At 40.3% G+C, this 13,663-nt stretch overlaps 3 protein-coding genes across 4 annotated transcripts in view; 1 reads left to right on the top strand and 2 right to left on the bottom strand.

The window, feature by feature from the left end:
- The window catches only part of LOC103383284 (sideroflexin-5-like), a 26,685-nt gene extending 23,069 nt beyond the window's left edge, over nt 1–3,616 (top strand). Inside the window, exons 11-15 of one of the 2 annotated variants that reach the window (XM_025055298.1) lie at nt 597–655; nt 1,502–1,612; nt 1,734–1,808; nt 2,159–2,219; nt 2,313–3,616. In XM_025055298.1, the coding sequence (XP_024911066.1) occupies nt 597–655; nt 1,502–1,514 (72 nt within the window). In that variant the 3' untranslated portion in view covers nt 1,515–1,612; nt 1,734–1,808; nt 2,159–2,219; nt 2,313–3,616. Of the gene's footprint in view, nt 1–596; nt 1,255–1,501; nt 1,613–1,733; nt 1,809–2,158; nt 2,220–2,312 lie in introns of those variants that run through there. The other variant, XM_008316344.3, reaches the window with a different exon arrangement.
- Nucleotides 3,617–3,808: 192 nt separating this feature from the next.
- Nucleotides 3,809–7,883, bottom strand: emx1 (empty spiracles homeobox 1). Its single transcript, XM_008316332.3, has 3 exons — nt 7,014–7,883; nt 5,113–5,297; nt 3,809–4,172 (listed from the first exon to the last, which is right to left on the bottom strand). Exons 1-3 carry the CDS (start codon nt 7,396–7,398, stop codon nt 4,005–4,007), a joined length of 738 nt encoding a protein of 245 aa, XP_008314554.1. The 5' UTR covers nt 7,399–7,883; the 3' UTR covers nt 3,809–4,004.
- Nucleotides 7,884–12,873: 4,990 nt separating this feature from the next.
- Nucleotides 12,874–13,663, bottom strand: part of noto (notochord homeobox) — a gene marked incomplete at its 5' end in the record, with an annotated part of 1,745 nt that continues 955 nt past the window's right edge. The window contains one exon of the mRNA XM_025061077.1: nt 12,874–13,630. Within this exon, the coding sequence (XP_024916845.1) occupies nt 13,304–13,630 (327 nt within the window). The remainder of the gene's footprint in view (nt 13,631–13,663) is intronic.

Below are 13,663 nucleotides of genomic sequence, written 5' to 3'. Positions count from 1 at the left end.
AATCATCGGGCCTAAATTCTGGGACTAGAGTAAAGATGAAAGTCGTCCTCGTCTTCTGCTGTAAACACTGTTAGTTAACACTGTATGTTATAAACATGACAGGTGGAAGTTGGTTGGGTATAGAGATGCCTCGATATTGGTCCAAATTTAATTAAAAAAAATAATAGTATGTTTGTGTATATATGCAGTATGTGTGTGTATACAAAATATATGTATGTATGTGTGTATATAATATATAGTTGCACAAAAATAAGTTGACTATTAGGGCTTTGGTATCTGATTGGACAGCCTGTGGTTTGTTTGTTTTTTAAAATATATATATACATATATGTGTTAATATATATTTTTATATATATTATTTTATTGTTATGTTGAATCATTTAGGTAAGAAAGGTATTCCATGAAAAGTTGTCAGACCAAAGTGTCAACTTTGCCTTAATCTGTCCATTGTTGTGTGTGTGTGTGTGTGTGTGTGTGTGTCTCTGTGTCCACCAGGGTTCTTTGTTAGTTGTAGTTCAAGTCAAGTCTCTGTCCTTTTCACCAACTTGACTCTGAAGATTTCAAAGATGTCTCCTGTTTTCTTGAATCTGTCTCAGATCAGTGTGAACCAGCTGGAGCCGGAGATCGCCATGGCAACTGACTGGCAGACTGTGAGGTACAACAAAGGACTGTGACCTGTCATTCATTCACTCCTCTGGTTATCCACTACAGTTTCACTAACTGTAAGAGCAGGTGTGAATGAGATTGGGAACGTTAGTGTAAAATGTTGTCAATATTGGTGTGAACAGGTCGTCTGGTGGCTGTAGTTGTAGTTCCAATGGTTGTGTGAATGGTTGTGTGAATGGTTGTGAAGCATTTCTGAAACCACTCAGTCAAAGTGCGGTTCCTGGAGAATGAAAAAGTGTCACTTTTTGGTCCAGACACTCAAATAAAATAAAATAAAAATCATCTTTTTTTTTCAAATAATCATAAATGGTGAGGATTAGTGACAGTTGTTATTTTCAGGTGCTTTAATAGTGGGCACCACATGATATGTTGTTTAGATTCTGACAATTTTGGAATCCAGCCGCAGCAGGATTAGACGGTCTGGTGGTCCGGTCCGGAGTCAGCGGGCCCTAATTGATTATCACTGCTGTAAGGTTTGTACAGTTCAGGTCATGTTAAATCACAGAGCAGAGTTTAATAACATTTAGATCAATGTAAACTTATTTGTATTGTAATTTTAATTCACAATAAAAATGTTCTACGTTTTTATCCTTGGTTCGAATCTATGAGAAAATTTCCATCAGTTACTGTGTAAAAATTAAAAAAACAGCTGAGAAGAAACTGTTCTTCATGAAATGACGCGTGATGAGCAGATGACGAGTGTCAGCTTTTTGTTTTCCATTTGTTTGTTTTCTTGTTTGGACTGGAGGAGAAATCAAGCCCTGGTTGAAACCGTGAGTTTTCCTGCAGCAGGCGTTTCCTGTTAAATGTGTTATGTTTTCTTCTGGACTAAAAGCAGCAGAATCTGAGCACTGAGCACCTGCGCTGAGGATTGAATGTCCTGCAGAGTGAAAACAAAGAGCCGTGGCCTCCACACAAGTGTGATGATGGGCCGGTGAAGACAAAGGTGAAGGTTTTTTCCCACTTCCTCTGCTGATTCTTCTCTGGGCTCTGAAAACATGAGGGTCAGTCGCCGGACATTTTTTTCCTCTAAAGACTCATTAAAAAGTGATTCTTCTGTTTGACAGGTGATCAGCGACTGGAAGCTGTGACCGGCAAAACAAACTGTCTGTTGGCAGAAGCTCTGGCAGAAGAGTCTTCAGGTGAAAGTTATCCTGCAGGAATTTAGGGGACACACAGAGAACACACCTGACACCTGTGAAAACCTGATGCAACATTCCTGGAAACTCCGTCACTGCTCCGATCCTGACGGAGTTTCCTGACATTTGAAATGTCATTTACAAATGTCTTTATTTTATTATTTTTTTGCTCTGGTGTTTAGCAGACATCGTTCCTTTGCGAGATAAATAAAGTCCTGACGGGTGTAAAACATTTTTAATCAGGGTTTTCTTTTGAAAACAACTTTCATAATCAACAAATCTGGGTCAGTGACAGAGGGCGCACTTTATCTAGGTTTGTGATGATCGTATATCCTGTGCTTCTCTAATTACAGGGGCTTCAAACTGTGGCTCAGGAGCAACATCATGGCCACACTCCTTACTTCTGCTCCACAGGTTAAAAACAGCAAACAGAGTCCGACCAGTTTTTACATTAAATATTTCTCAAATTACAAACACACACTCACACACTCCTGTCCTGTTGTTCAGGTCCACAGCAAATACAGGCGGACCTCGGTTTACGACGTCCTCGACCTACAGCGTGTTGTGGTTACATCGCCATCTCCCATAAATTTATAAAGAAAGTCTGGTTCTGTCATTGCGGCAGACAGTGTTAAAACAGGATTGGTCAGTGTGTGGAGTTGCTGAATATGTCGCGATGTGGCACTAAAGGCGGAAAGCTTTGTCTACATTCTCCTGTCCTACACCGTACATTGGATTGTGCTACATTCACTTTCGTACATTTTTGTGTTGTTTTTGTGGACCTTTTTGCCCTTCACTCTGACTCCCAGGTGTTAGTCTGACTCTTCTGATGTTTTTATGTCATAGATTATGATGTTACTAGAGGTGTGAGAAAATGTCAATACTAAAAGCCTGACATTATTCTATTCATATTATTGTTCTAAGATACCTTATCAATATTCTCCAGTGCTGTATTGATTTGTTTGTTGATATTTAACATGCAAATATTCATGGCGTTGGTACATTTTATTTTGCTTGTGTTTCTTTTCTGGGGATTACAAATGTAGACCCCTCTGTTCCAGTCGGAGTAACCTGATGTTAACCAGTTACTGTGCTGATGGTTAAAACAAATCAATATATCGTCGTGCCTTTAGTATTGCAATGTATCGCAATATATGGTATTGTTGCCCCTGTATCGTGATAGACATGGTACCACGATGTTACCACAGTGAGGGACATGGGACGTGGAGTTCCGACGTAAGTCGAGGACCCCTGGTATTCCTAACTGAAATCAGTTTATAACCGTTTGGTCAAGAGTCAGATTAATGGTTGGAGGAAATGTTAGAATTTACCGCTTGTTAATTTAGATAATTTATCTCTTTTTTAATTGTTTTACTCTAACTACAAAATACACAAAGAGTTAAGGTCCAGTCACAGTCAGGAGGGTGAAGTATTCAGAACTTCCACACCACTCGTTCCCTGAAGTACCAGTTAAAAATGATGCTTCTGGTCCACAGAGTGACTGACCAATCCAGTTCTGACCTTTACAGGCGACAGTAGAGACAGTACACGGCTGACTGACAAACACACAGAGGACAAAGTGCTACAAAAACAACCCACAGATTTTTACCGAGGGCAGTAACCATCCATGTTTCTCCAGGAGATCACTGGCATCTAGCTCACCTTGAAGTCTAGTCTGAGCAGTGTCTACATCAACAGTGTTATTCAAACAGAGCATTAGGACGGAGACGGTGTCCATCTGTAAAACCAGCTCTGAAAAAGTACTTGGTAAAGTCTTCTCCATGTCAGTCTGCGGCACACGAGGCCCCTGGTCAGTCACAGTTTGTGGCCCCTGACCCAATATTTGTCTGTGAATATACTTCATATTAATAATATTTGAATAATAAATAGTGTTGGTCCAGTGGTGTTCCTTCTGCTCAGGGCTCAGTCCACATCAAAGCAGGGTCCCGGCTGGTGGGACCACAGTTTTTGACAGGCAGTGGTCTTTCCTAGTCTCTGTCCCTTCACTGGTCTTTGTCGGTGTTGTCTTAGTCCTCGTCAAGGCTGCATTTGTTCTGCTCTCCATGTTGTTCGGGGTCTGGATCAGTCTGGTCTCAGTCCTCTCTGTGATCTCAGATGATCTGGTCTTAGTGGTTCTGGTGTCGGTCTATATTTTCTGATCTTGGTCAGTCTGGTCTGGGTTCTCTGGGACGTCTAATCTCAGTCTTCGGAGGTGACGTCCACGTCCTCGTTGCTGCTCTGTTTGGTGGCGATGCGCCACCTGTTGATGTGGTGGTTTCCCTTCTTCTTCTGCTGACTCTCTGGACCTTCTTCCTCCAGCTTCTGGCGCTTGTATTTGGTTCTCCTGTTCTGGAACCAGACCTTCACCTGGACACAGACGGTAACACAGAGAGAAGACATTGATTCATGGAGTCTTTGGCTGGTCGTTGTTTATTCTTGTCTCGGTCTTAATCCCTGAAGTCCTGGTCAAAACTAAGACAAAACTAAGGACTTAAAAAAATTAAAAAGAAGAAAGTATACATTTGAGAGAGAACAAAATGATGGAAATAAACAGGTATTTAAGTGTAAAATCTCCAAAAACGTCTCCACCTTTTCTGCCTAACTTCATCTCCACACCCTCATCTGAGTTAAAATTTAACCACCAAACCTGGGTGTCACAGGAGGTAAAAATGACAGAAATGTCCTTTATCACCTGGGCAGGAAATGAGGGGCTGGGCCACATCTGTGACCTGATGAAGGATGACAGGAATAATTCATATTCAAGTTTTAATTAAAGGAATTAGTCAAATCAAACAGGTCCTGAAAAACACAACGCACTGATACTGGAAATAACCGGACTGAAAACAAGAGAATTCTAATTAAATTCTCGATGTTCACTCTACTGAGACTGAAAGAAAACAGTTGTTTAAAATTAACCGGACTGAAAACAAGAGAATTCTAATTAGACTGAAAGAAAACAGTTGTTTAAAATTGTTTTAGGTGTTTTAAATATAACCTTTAAAGGAATAATAATTAGATTTTTCTTAATTACTAGACATTTCAGGCGTCCCTGTATGAATTCCAGGCGACCCCACGTGGGCCTGTGACCCCAAGGTTGAAAAACTGGTTGAGACCTGTTTGACCTCTGTGGTCATTTCAATATTTATTTAAATCTCTACATGACTTTGTCAGTGGTTTAATGCTGCATGAGTTTTCATGATGAACCCTCTCTATGTTGGGATTCAAACCTGGACACTGCTCTGTCTCTGCACTCTCTGTAGGTCTTATATGTCTCCGTCTACTGCGCTCGTGTGTCCTCCGTCCTCACCTGTGTCTCAGACAAGCTCAGACTGTTGGCCAGCTGTTTCCTCTCCGCTCCCACCACGTAGTGGTTCTTCTCAAAGGCTCTCTCCAGGCGCAGCAGCTGAGACGGAGAGAAGGCCGTTCTGATGCGTTTAGGTTTCCGTGCAAATGGACCGTGGAGAAGGAGACTGTCCTGGGCCACGTCAGACCCTGAGGACGACAGAACCAACAACCACAAATCAGTGAAACTGACTTCAAGTCCTTTCATTTTTCATGTTCATGTAACTTTCAGTGCCGTGCACTAACCAAGCCCCGCTCCCCCGTTTTAAGAGCCTTTATTTATTTTTTATGATCTAAAGCAAATGTGAGGAACCAGAGCCTCCTCCGACGGACTCTGTCTTGTGACCATCTCTGAGTCGTGCTCTGCCGGCGGCCGCAGCCAGCGCCTGCTCCTCGGTTCACCCAGGCGCTGGACACGTTCAGTCGGGACAGAGAGAGCTTGTTTTCGGCCACTTGGAGGCTGATCCACCAGTAACATCTTATCAGTGCGCTGTCAGTTCCCTGTGGGGAAATTACACGCTCCAGTCCCCATTTACAAACTGCAGCCCTGCAGTTGTTAACGGCGAACAGACCGGGGCAGCGGGGGAGTCTGATGCTTACTCAGCACCTGACAGTTTACAGTCCTATACCTCCGTAACTGCGGCTACCATCACGATCCTTTAACCACTGAACCACTGAACCACTGAACCACGGGCTGTGAAAAGGGAAATTATACTAAAGTCATGGAAATGTTCACAAACGGTGCGGGATGACTGGAAAAATCCTGGTGTTGTTTAGTGTAGTCTCGTAACTCATTTAAAGTATGTCCCAAAAATGTCCCAAATGGAAATAATAATAATAATAATAATGTTTAGATTCCGTGATGAAAGAATTACGATATTAATAATAATAATAATAATAATAATAATAATAATATGAATTATTATTCATAATAATAATTATTATTATTATGTGTAGTTAACAACCTATAAGTAGTTAAAAAAGGATTGTTATCGCCAAGAATCCCAGGGTCCATAATAACAAGCGCCTTTGAATTGATGTCGACCAATGAAAATGTCTACACTAACAATAATAACAAAAACGACAGCAATTATAAAAGGAAGTTACGGTGAAACAAACAAAATAATTATGATCTTTTAAAAAACAAAAAAAAATTCGATTGATGATTTGTCATTTGTAATTAATTTATTCATATCAAACATTTGATTTTTTAAAAAGACGCTGAAAAACAGTTTTGAAAATGTTTGGAATTATGAAATAACAATTAGTATTTAAAATATCTGTATTCTTTAATCACGGAATCTACATAGTATTATTGTCTTTATTATTATTATTATTATGAATAATAATATTATCGTTGTTGTTATATTTGCCTTCATTAAAAAAGAGAACGACCAAGTACAGCTAACTGCTCATATTAGTTAATAATTATAATGAATTATATTTTGGATTTATACAGAGTTTAATTTTTATACAATAATAATAATTTTAGTTAAGATTTAACCCACGGTTGAAACCGGGTTGTTGTTAATAATACTTATAATAATGATAATAATAATAGTAATAATAATATAAAATAATGTAACAGTGTTTTATCTGGATGATGATGCAGCGGGATTTATTTATTCTAACCTGAGGCCATTATGGTGGTTAAGGTACCAGTCGACATATAATAATAATAATAATAATAATAATAATAATAATAATAATAATAAATTACTACTTGATGGAAGTTAATAAAACGATAAACGCAGATAAAACTGTCTTAAACATCTTCGCCGCAGAAAACGCTTGAATTTTACTTGATTCTGTCTTCGAGTCTATACCATTGAATTAGTCAGTGAGACAACATTTCCACCACTTTACCGTGGAATCGGTGACCGAAGAACCGGTTCCGCAGAACCCAGGGGTAAAAGCTGAGCGGGTCCCGCGTGGGCTGCGTTCCGAAAAAGTGTGGACTCTGGAGGTTCTGCAGGTTTTGGAGCTGCTGGTGGGGAGACACGCTGATGGAGGACGGGTGGTGGTTCTGGTGGTGGTGATGGTGGGTCAAGGCCTCGGGAAAAACCAGCTCGGGGCTCTGGTAGAGGGGTCGGTTCGCCGGACTATGGTACCCGTTGATTAACACGTCGGTGCTTGGAGTGGCGTAGGTGAGGGCCGTGGGACGGATGGGTTCCTCAGCAGTCAGAGGGTTGTCTTTAGCCACCAGGGACTCGATGGTGAAGCAGCGTTTCCCGTTAGAGGAGAACATCATGTCTGGGACAAGGAGCAGCTGCAGGAGAAGAAGTGATGTTGGAGTTTCTTCTTGTGGAGAGAAAAAAAGTAGTTCAAGTAGTAAATCCTGTCAGAGAAGCTTCATCTTTGATCTGAGTCCAGAGGAGACGCTGCTGACGTCACTGCCGTCGGTGTTTCTGCTGCTGCGGACCAAACCTTCTCAGCTCCATCAAGCTGAAGCTTCTGAGTCTTGGGAAACTAAGTGCACCGTAGTAACGACTCCTCGGCGCTTTCCCAGCCTCCTTTGCGGAGTCAGGGAGGAAACGGACGATGCGATTGGAGCAGAGCAGCTGTCAATCAAGTCTGTGACACGACGAAAGCAGTTCAAGTCCAACAGCGCAGAGGAGAGACGTTTCCCTCGGCTTTTCCTCACATGTAGAATCACGTTTATTTTTCACATGAAAAATTAAAACAACTTTGGTTTCACTTTGCGTTTTCACACTTTCATCCATTCGAAAATAAAAGAATGAAAGAAGTCCTCGGCGGGGTTTTCCATTTAAATTTAATTTTAGTTTAATTATTGTAATTTTAGATGAAAAAACAAAAACATAGGCTTTTAAAAAAACATTGCAGTTAATCGGCTTCTGTGTATCTGACTGAGACGACCGTCTGTATAGACTGAGGACACGTTAGGACGTTACTGGTTCATTTTCTTTTTTGCTCTTGTTTAAAAAGCAAAAAAAAAAATCTAGATTTAAACTGTTTAATTTCTATAATAGTTTCCCCTTATTCTATTATTTCACTGCTCTTGTTAAACCTCTGCTATAATAATAATAATAATAATAATAATAATAATTATTATTATTATTATTATTATTATTATTATTATTAAGACATTTTAAACATCCAAATCTACACTCATCGCTGTTTTGTTGTATATGCGTGTAATAGAACAAAAATGGAAATTCTATTTCAGTTGTGTTTGGTTTCATGTGTTCAGTGTGTGTTTGACAGTGAATCTCGGGTTTGTTTGTTTTTTATTTCAGCTGATATTATTGAAATTATTCACGGCTTTGTTTTCGTGAGTCACCCTTGAATGTTTTTGCGTTAGTTTATTATTTTGCGTCAGAAAAGAGTGACTTACTGCTGCAGCTGCAGCTGTGTCTCCTTCTTCTTCTCTGCTTTTCCCCCCAAATCTCCGCAACAACACATACTGTATTAATCAAAGCAGTTTTCACACTGGGAAAGAAAGAGATTCTTCACTTCCGTTCCTCTCGGAAACAACAACAGCAACAACAACAACAGCAACAACAACAACAGCAACAAGAACATGACACAGTGTTGTTGAGCTGCTGTGGAAGAGAGAGTCTCAGCTCCGACAGTTAATGATTGTCCACGGTGTTCACTGCTCTGCTCTTAGACCGCAGTAGAAAATCATTAGTCCTGACATTAGCAGCAGAAACAGGCCGTTGATGAGACCGTTACTGGACTAACAGGAAACTGTTCCACTGAACTGGTTCGAGCTGCTCACGGGGAACCACAGGGTTCTCCTCTGCACGTTCTCTAGAAAAGGAACCGTGTGAGTGTGTGTGTGTGTGTGTGTGTGTGTTCATTTATTGTTCTGAATTCCTTCAAACTCTTCATCTGATTAATTTACTCAAAGAAAAATCGAAAAGTCAGGTTGTTTAATTATTTTTAAAAAAACATAAAATAATATATAAAACACTGTAAAACACCAAACACTGTTAAAACATTTTATAAAATCAAATAAAAGTATTAAGATTAAAACAGCCTCGGCGGCTGTTGTTATGGTTTGAGGCTTTCAGGAAGTTTGAGTCTGGCTCTGATTTAATAGTGGAACCTTCAGCTCTCCATCCACTGACCCTGATCACTGCTGGTTAATCACTGACCGATTCTGATGACTGACCTCAGTGAGCAGGAGAGGGAGGAGAGGCAGGAACCGTGGAGTTCAGAGGTTTTACGGGTGAGAGAAGAGTGAAAAAAAGATGAAAAATAACTTTAATAATATCTGTATGTGCTTCAACAGTCACCTGTTCACTTCATGGAACTGTTGGAGAATGAGTATTTGAAGGAATGTAACGCAGTGTTTAATCAGACTAAGTCGAAGACAATCCGATTACCCCGGCGAAGACAAGGGGATCACAGCGGCATCAAATGAAGACATAATTTGACGGGAGGCGAAGCTGAAGACGTCATTCCCCCGATATCAACTTGGATATTTATAATAAATATAAATGTTTACTGCGCTGTAGGATAGATCGGGGATTTGTGAATACCTAAAGACGCAGTTTTTAGTTTTTAACTTTAATGTGAAAATAAAGAAAACATTAGAGAGTAAATAATAAAGTCGAACAATAGAATTTAATGAACTAAAAAAGACAATCACTTTGCCTGAGTGCATACGACATGTTCAACTTCAGTGCATAAAGCAGACAATGAGATAAACCTTCAGATAATTGTGGATCAACATCTCCCTCTAACGGTCATTAGCAGAATGACGGACGTTACCTGTTTTCCAGTGACGTCCTGTTGTTGTCCCCTGTATCCCGACGAAAACCATTTCTATCGATGTTTCTCGTGAATGATGACATAAAAGATATGTATTTTTTAATTAATTACTTGATTAAAGACTATTTTTAATATCACACAACATAAAATAACTCCGACACGACGACACTGGTTGGTTTGAATGTCAGGACGGTGTTATTAGACCAATGCTCCCACCCTGTGGCTGCTGAAGGCTTCAGACCAACGTCTGCGTTAGCTTAGCATTTCACATTTGACATTTAGTTTGTGACAAGTTTGTTTAGTGTATGGTGACAGTGTGTGCGTGTGTGTGAAGCTCTGCTCATGTGTGACGTCAGACCGTACACAACCACCACATCACTCCTCTACCTCATTAATAAACTAATTGCTCATTATGTTTCTCATTAGCTCTGTGTGCTCAGCTAACGTCTCTCTCTCTCATTTTCTCTCACTGTCGTCGCTTTAATGGACATGAGAAAAGTAACACGTCACTGTCACGTGTGAGAAGTACAACGTCAGCTTGTGTATGCACGATCGGCCCGGCCTCAGGAGCACGAAACACAGCACCTGTTCAATCAAACGAGTTGTTGTTTTAAAAATATCGATACTTAAAAAGAAACTCGATTTTTCTCGAAATAACTTTGAGGATACTGATGGTACTCTGTGAAAATATAAATTATCTTTAGCTTTCTTTTGTAAAAATAAAATACATTAAAACAAAAAAACATGTTTTATATATCTATACACAGATATGTAAACAATATATGTATATATATATAATATATAAAAATAATCAATTTTTGTTTCATCTGACCTGACTGACCATTATAGACCTTGATATTGTTGTTGTTGTTGTTGTTTTTCTCAATAACTAATAGAAATTCTGGATAAAACAGCAGGTAAATTATAATAGATTATAGGTACAATATTTTAAAAGCAAAATGTTTTACATGTTTGTCACCTAACTAACTTTGCTTATATGTTAACAAAACAGACGAGGTATTTGTGTGGCACAATCCAGTTTTTTTTGTTTGTTTGTTTGTTTTATTTGTTTTTTGTTTTGATTCAGGAATAAGTAAAGGAACAGAAAATTTAGCTGGGTTTAATAGGTCATAATTATTTATCTCCTCCTCCTCTTCTTCCTCCTCTTGTTCAGTCTCCTCAGGAAGCATAGCATTCTCCTCCTGTCCTCCAGCCTCAGCCCTCCTCTCCGCTGCTTCTCCTCCTCTGAGCAGCACACGGGGGCTTTTGTTTGTCTGAAAAACCTTTTCAGTTTGACACAAAGAGCGGCCTCAACTTCAAAGCTAACGACTGTTGATGCAGCAGAAGCTCAGTCTTCAGACTCATCAGCATTTTTTACAGAGGTTGCAGCTCATTTCATCTCCATGAGAACTTTCACACCTTTGGACTCAGACCTGAGTCATGTGAGCAGAGAAGCCAGAACAACACAAACTATTCATTTATACTCACTTATTATTGATTCATAAAAAGGTATAACTACCTGAATCAGCAAATAATCATGTTTTGAAGTGTAGTTAAAATATCTCTCTGAACATAAACAAACTCAGATGATGATGAACATGATGATACATTAAAATCACTTAAAAACCTATATAATCAATATTTTCCCTGGCCTATGTGCTGTCACAGTGATGCAGACTGACATCATCACAATGAATTCCAGGCCCTGTGTTTAAACATAAATGTTAATTAAAATAAATTCTTCAATTACATCATATTTTAAATTCTCTTTGAAATTGTGAACATGTACTTTTAGGTTTAAAATGAATCGTGTTGGTTAGAGCTGGCCTGTTCTCACTGAAGCCTGCTGTGTTATTCTTCATTCAGTACAAGCCACTCGATGAGTTGCTGCCACCTAGTGACTGGAGGCTTGTCATCATTCAAGCACTCCAGCAGTGGCACACTTATGTCCAGTGTGCCATATTCCATTGGAAGACCCTCACGCTCCCTCTGGCACCTTACCATGCACCTGCCAGGGGGGCCGCCCATGCATTTGTGACCTGGTAAGGAGCAGTGAAGAGAGTCTCCCTTCATTAGATTTAAGCTGATAGAAACAGAAACAGCTGATTATCACACAACACAGAGGACAAACTAACTTTGTGGTCTAGGTCTGTCATGAAGACCACAGCTTCGGTGGACACTGGTGTTCTGTCCTCGTGCATCACCTATTGACCTTTGTCCTGACACACGGATTTAATAGATGATCAGGGAAATGGATTCAAACCTAAAACTGACACTTTTCTCTGTGAATAAAGTTCAGAGCAGGAACATAAATTTGCGGTCGATGGATAAATTACTTTCAGCGCAGAATCCAGGATTACAGAGATTAAAGTCTGCATGGGCTCTGTGTTGTAATCACATTGAGCCACAGGAGGCGGCACTGAGACCCTCTGAAGTCCAGCTCCTGGGTTTTCTGCCCTGATGGTCTGGTCTTCCGTGTCCCGGCTACGATTTGTCCCTCATGTCCATGTGGGTTGAGAGGACAGAGGAGTGTCATCCTCAGAGAGACAGGTTCCACGGTGTCCTCTGAGAACAGGACCACTCAGACCTTTCCACTGTGGACCTGGATTGTGGGGCATTTAAGCAGATTAAGCAGTGAGGGGCAGCGTCGGTCTGACCTGAGGTTACACTGACAGGGATCATCCCCAGCTGCTGTTTTATTGGCTCAGATTAAACCTGAGGCTCAGACTGAGCATCAGATCAAACTGCAGAGGAAGTTAAAGGAAGTGCCTCATCATCCTCTCAGTGGGAAGAACAAAAAGAAAAAAACACTGTTCTTTTTATGGCACGCAGCACAGGCCGGGAGGAGAGGGGAGCAGGGTGACCTCACCCCATGTTCAAATGTGGAGAGAAGCTACAGTAAAGTTGATTAAAGTGGAATCTAAAAAAAATCAAACATTTTAAACTTCAACATCACCTGATGAAGATAATCATGGAAGGTTAAAAGTCTTAATGATCAATCAGTTAACCTAATTATAAAGGTATACTTATTAATAATATTATATTAATGATATTATATTGAAGATTATTGTTTTTATTGAGGTGAATTTTGTTTTTTAAGTTTTTGTTTTTTTCACTGTTACTGGCTTTATTTGACCATGAACAGCCATTAAATCTTTGACTTTTTTTTTCTTTGAACCCCTCTCTGTTCCAGTTGTTTTTGGCTCATCAGGAAAATAAGGAGTGAAACAGGTTTTTAGTCTTTTGTCACAAAATATATTTCTGAATATTTTATCCAAATATACAAACATCAGATCAGAGTATTAAAAAATTAAATAGAAAAGGTTACATCTATTAAATATTCATCAGTTATTTACAGTCTATGTCTATGTCTGAACGGGGTTCTGACAGATGGGTCAGCAGTGGTCCACAGTGGGTCAGCGGTGGTCAGTTGCATCATCCGACACATCAATGTCCACATCAGAGTCAGTAAACTCTTCTCCTTCCTCATCGTCTTCGCCTTCGTCCCCGTTGCCCTGGGACCCTGGACTCTGTGGTGGAGCGGCCAGACCCAGTTTGACCAGTTTGGCCTGCTGCTGCTCCAGACTCTGCTTGCGCCACTTGATGCGTCGGTTCTGGAACCAGACTTTGACCTGGAAGACAGAGGCAGAGGTTAGAGGGAGGCAGTGGACAGGAGTCTGTCCCAGTGTGTCTGGGTCTAAGGTCCGTTGTTTGACTCTTGAACTGTGGACCCACCTGTGCCTCCGTCAGGTGCAGAGCTGACGCCAGCAGGAACC

The sequence above is a fragment of the Cynoglossus semilaevis genome, chromosome 1, assembly GCF_000523025.1.
Source record: "Cynoglossus semilaevis isolate Cse_v1.0 chromosome 1, Cse_v1.0, whole genome shotgun sequence".
Lineage (NCBI taxonomy): Eukaryota > Metazoa > Chordata > Actinopteri > Pleuronectiformes > Cynoglossidae > Cynoglossus > Cynoglossus semilaevis.
This window is presented reverse-complemented; position numbering and strand designations above follow the sequence as displayed.

Bases quoted from the DNA above. Each gene is read 5' to 3' on its own strand.
- emx1 (XM_008316332.3), bottom strand. From the start codon at position 7,398: ATGATGTTCTCCTCTAACGGGAAACGCTGCTTCACCATCGAGTCCCTG. The intron at 5,298-7,013 runs GTAAAGTGGTGG...TGTCGTCCTCAG, and splicing joins CTTCGGTCACCGATTCCACG to GGTCTGACGTGGCCCAGGAC. The intron at 4,173-5,112 runs GTGAGGACGGAG...GTCTGTGTCCAG, and splicing joins TGAGCTTGTCTGAGACACAG to GTGAAGGTCTGGTTCCAGAA.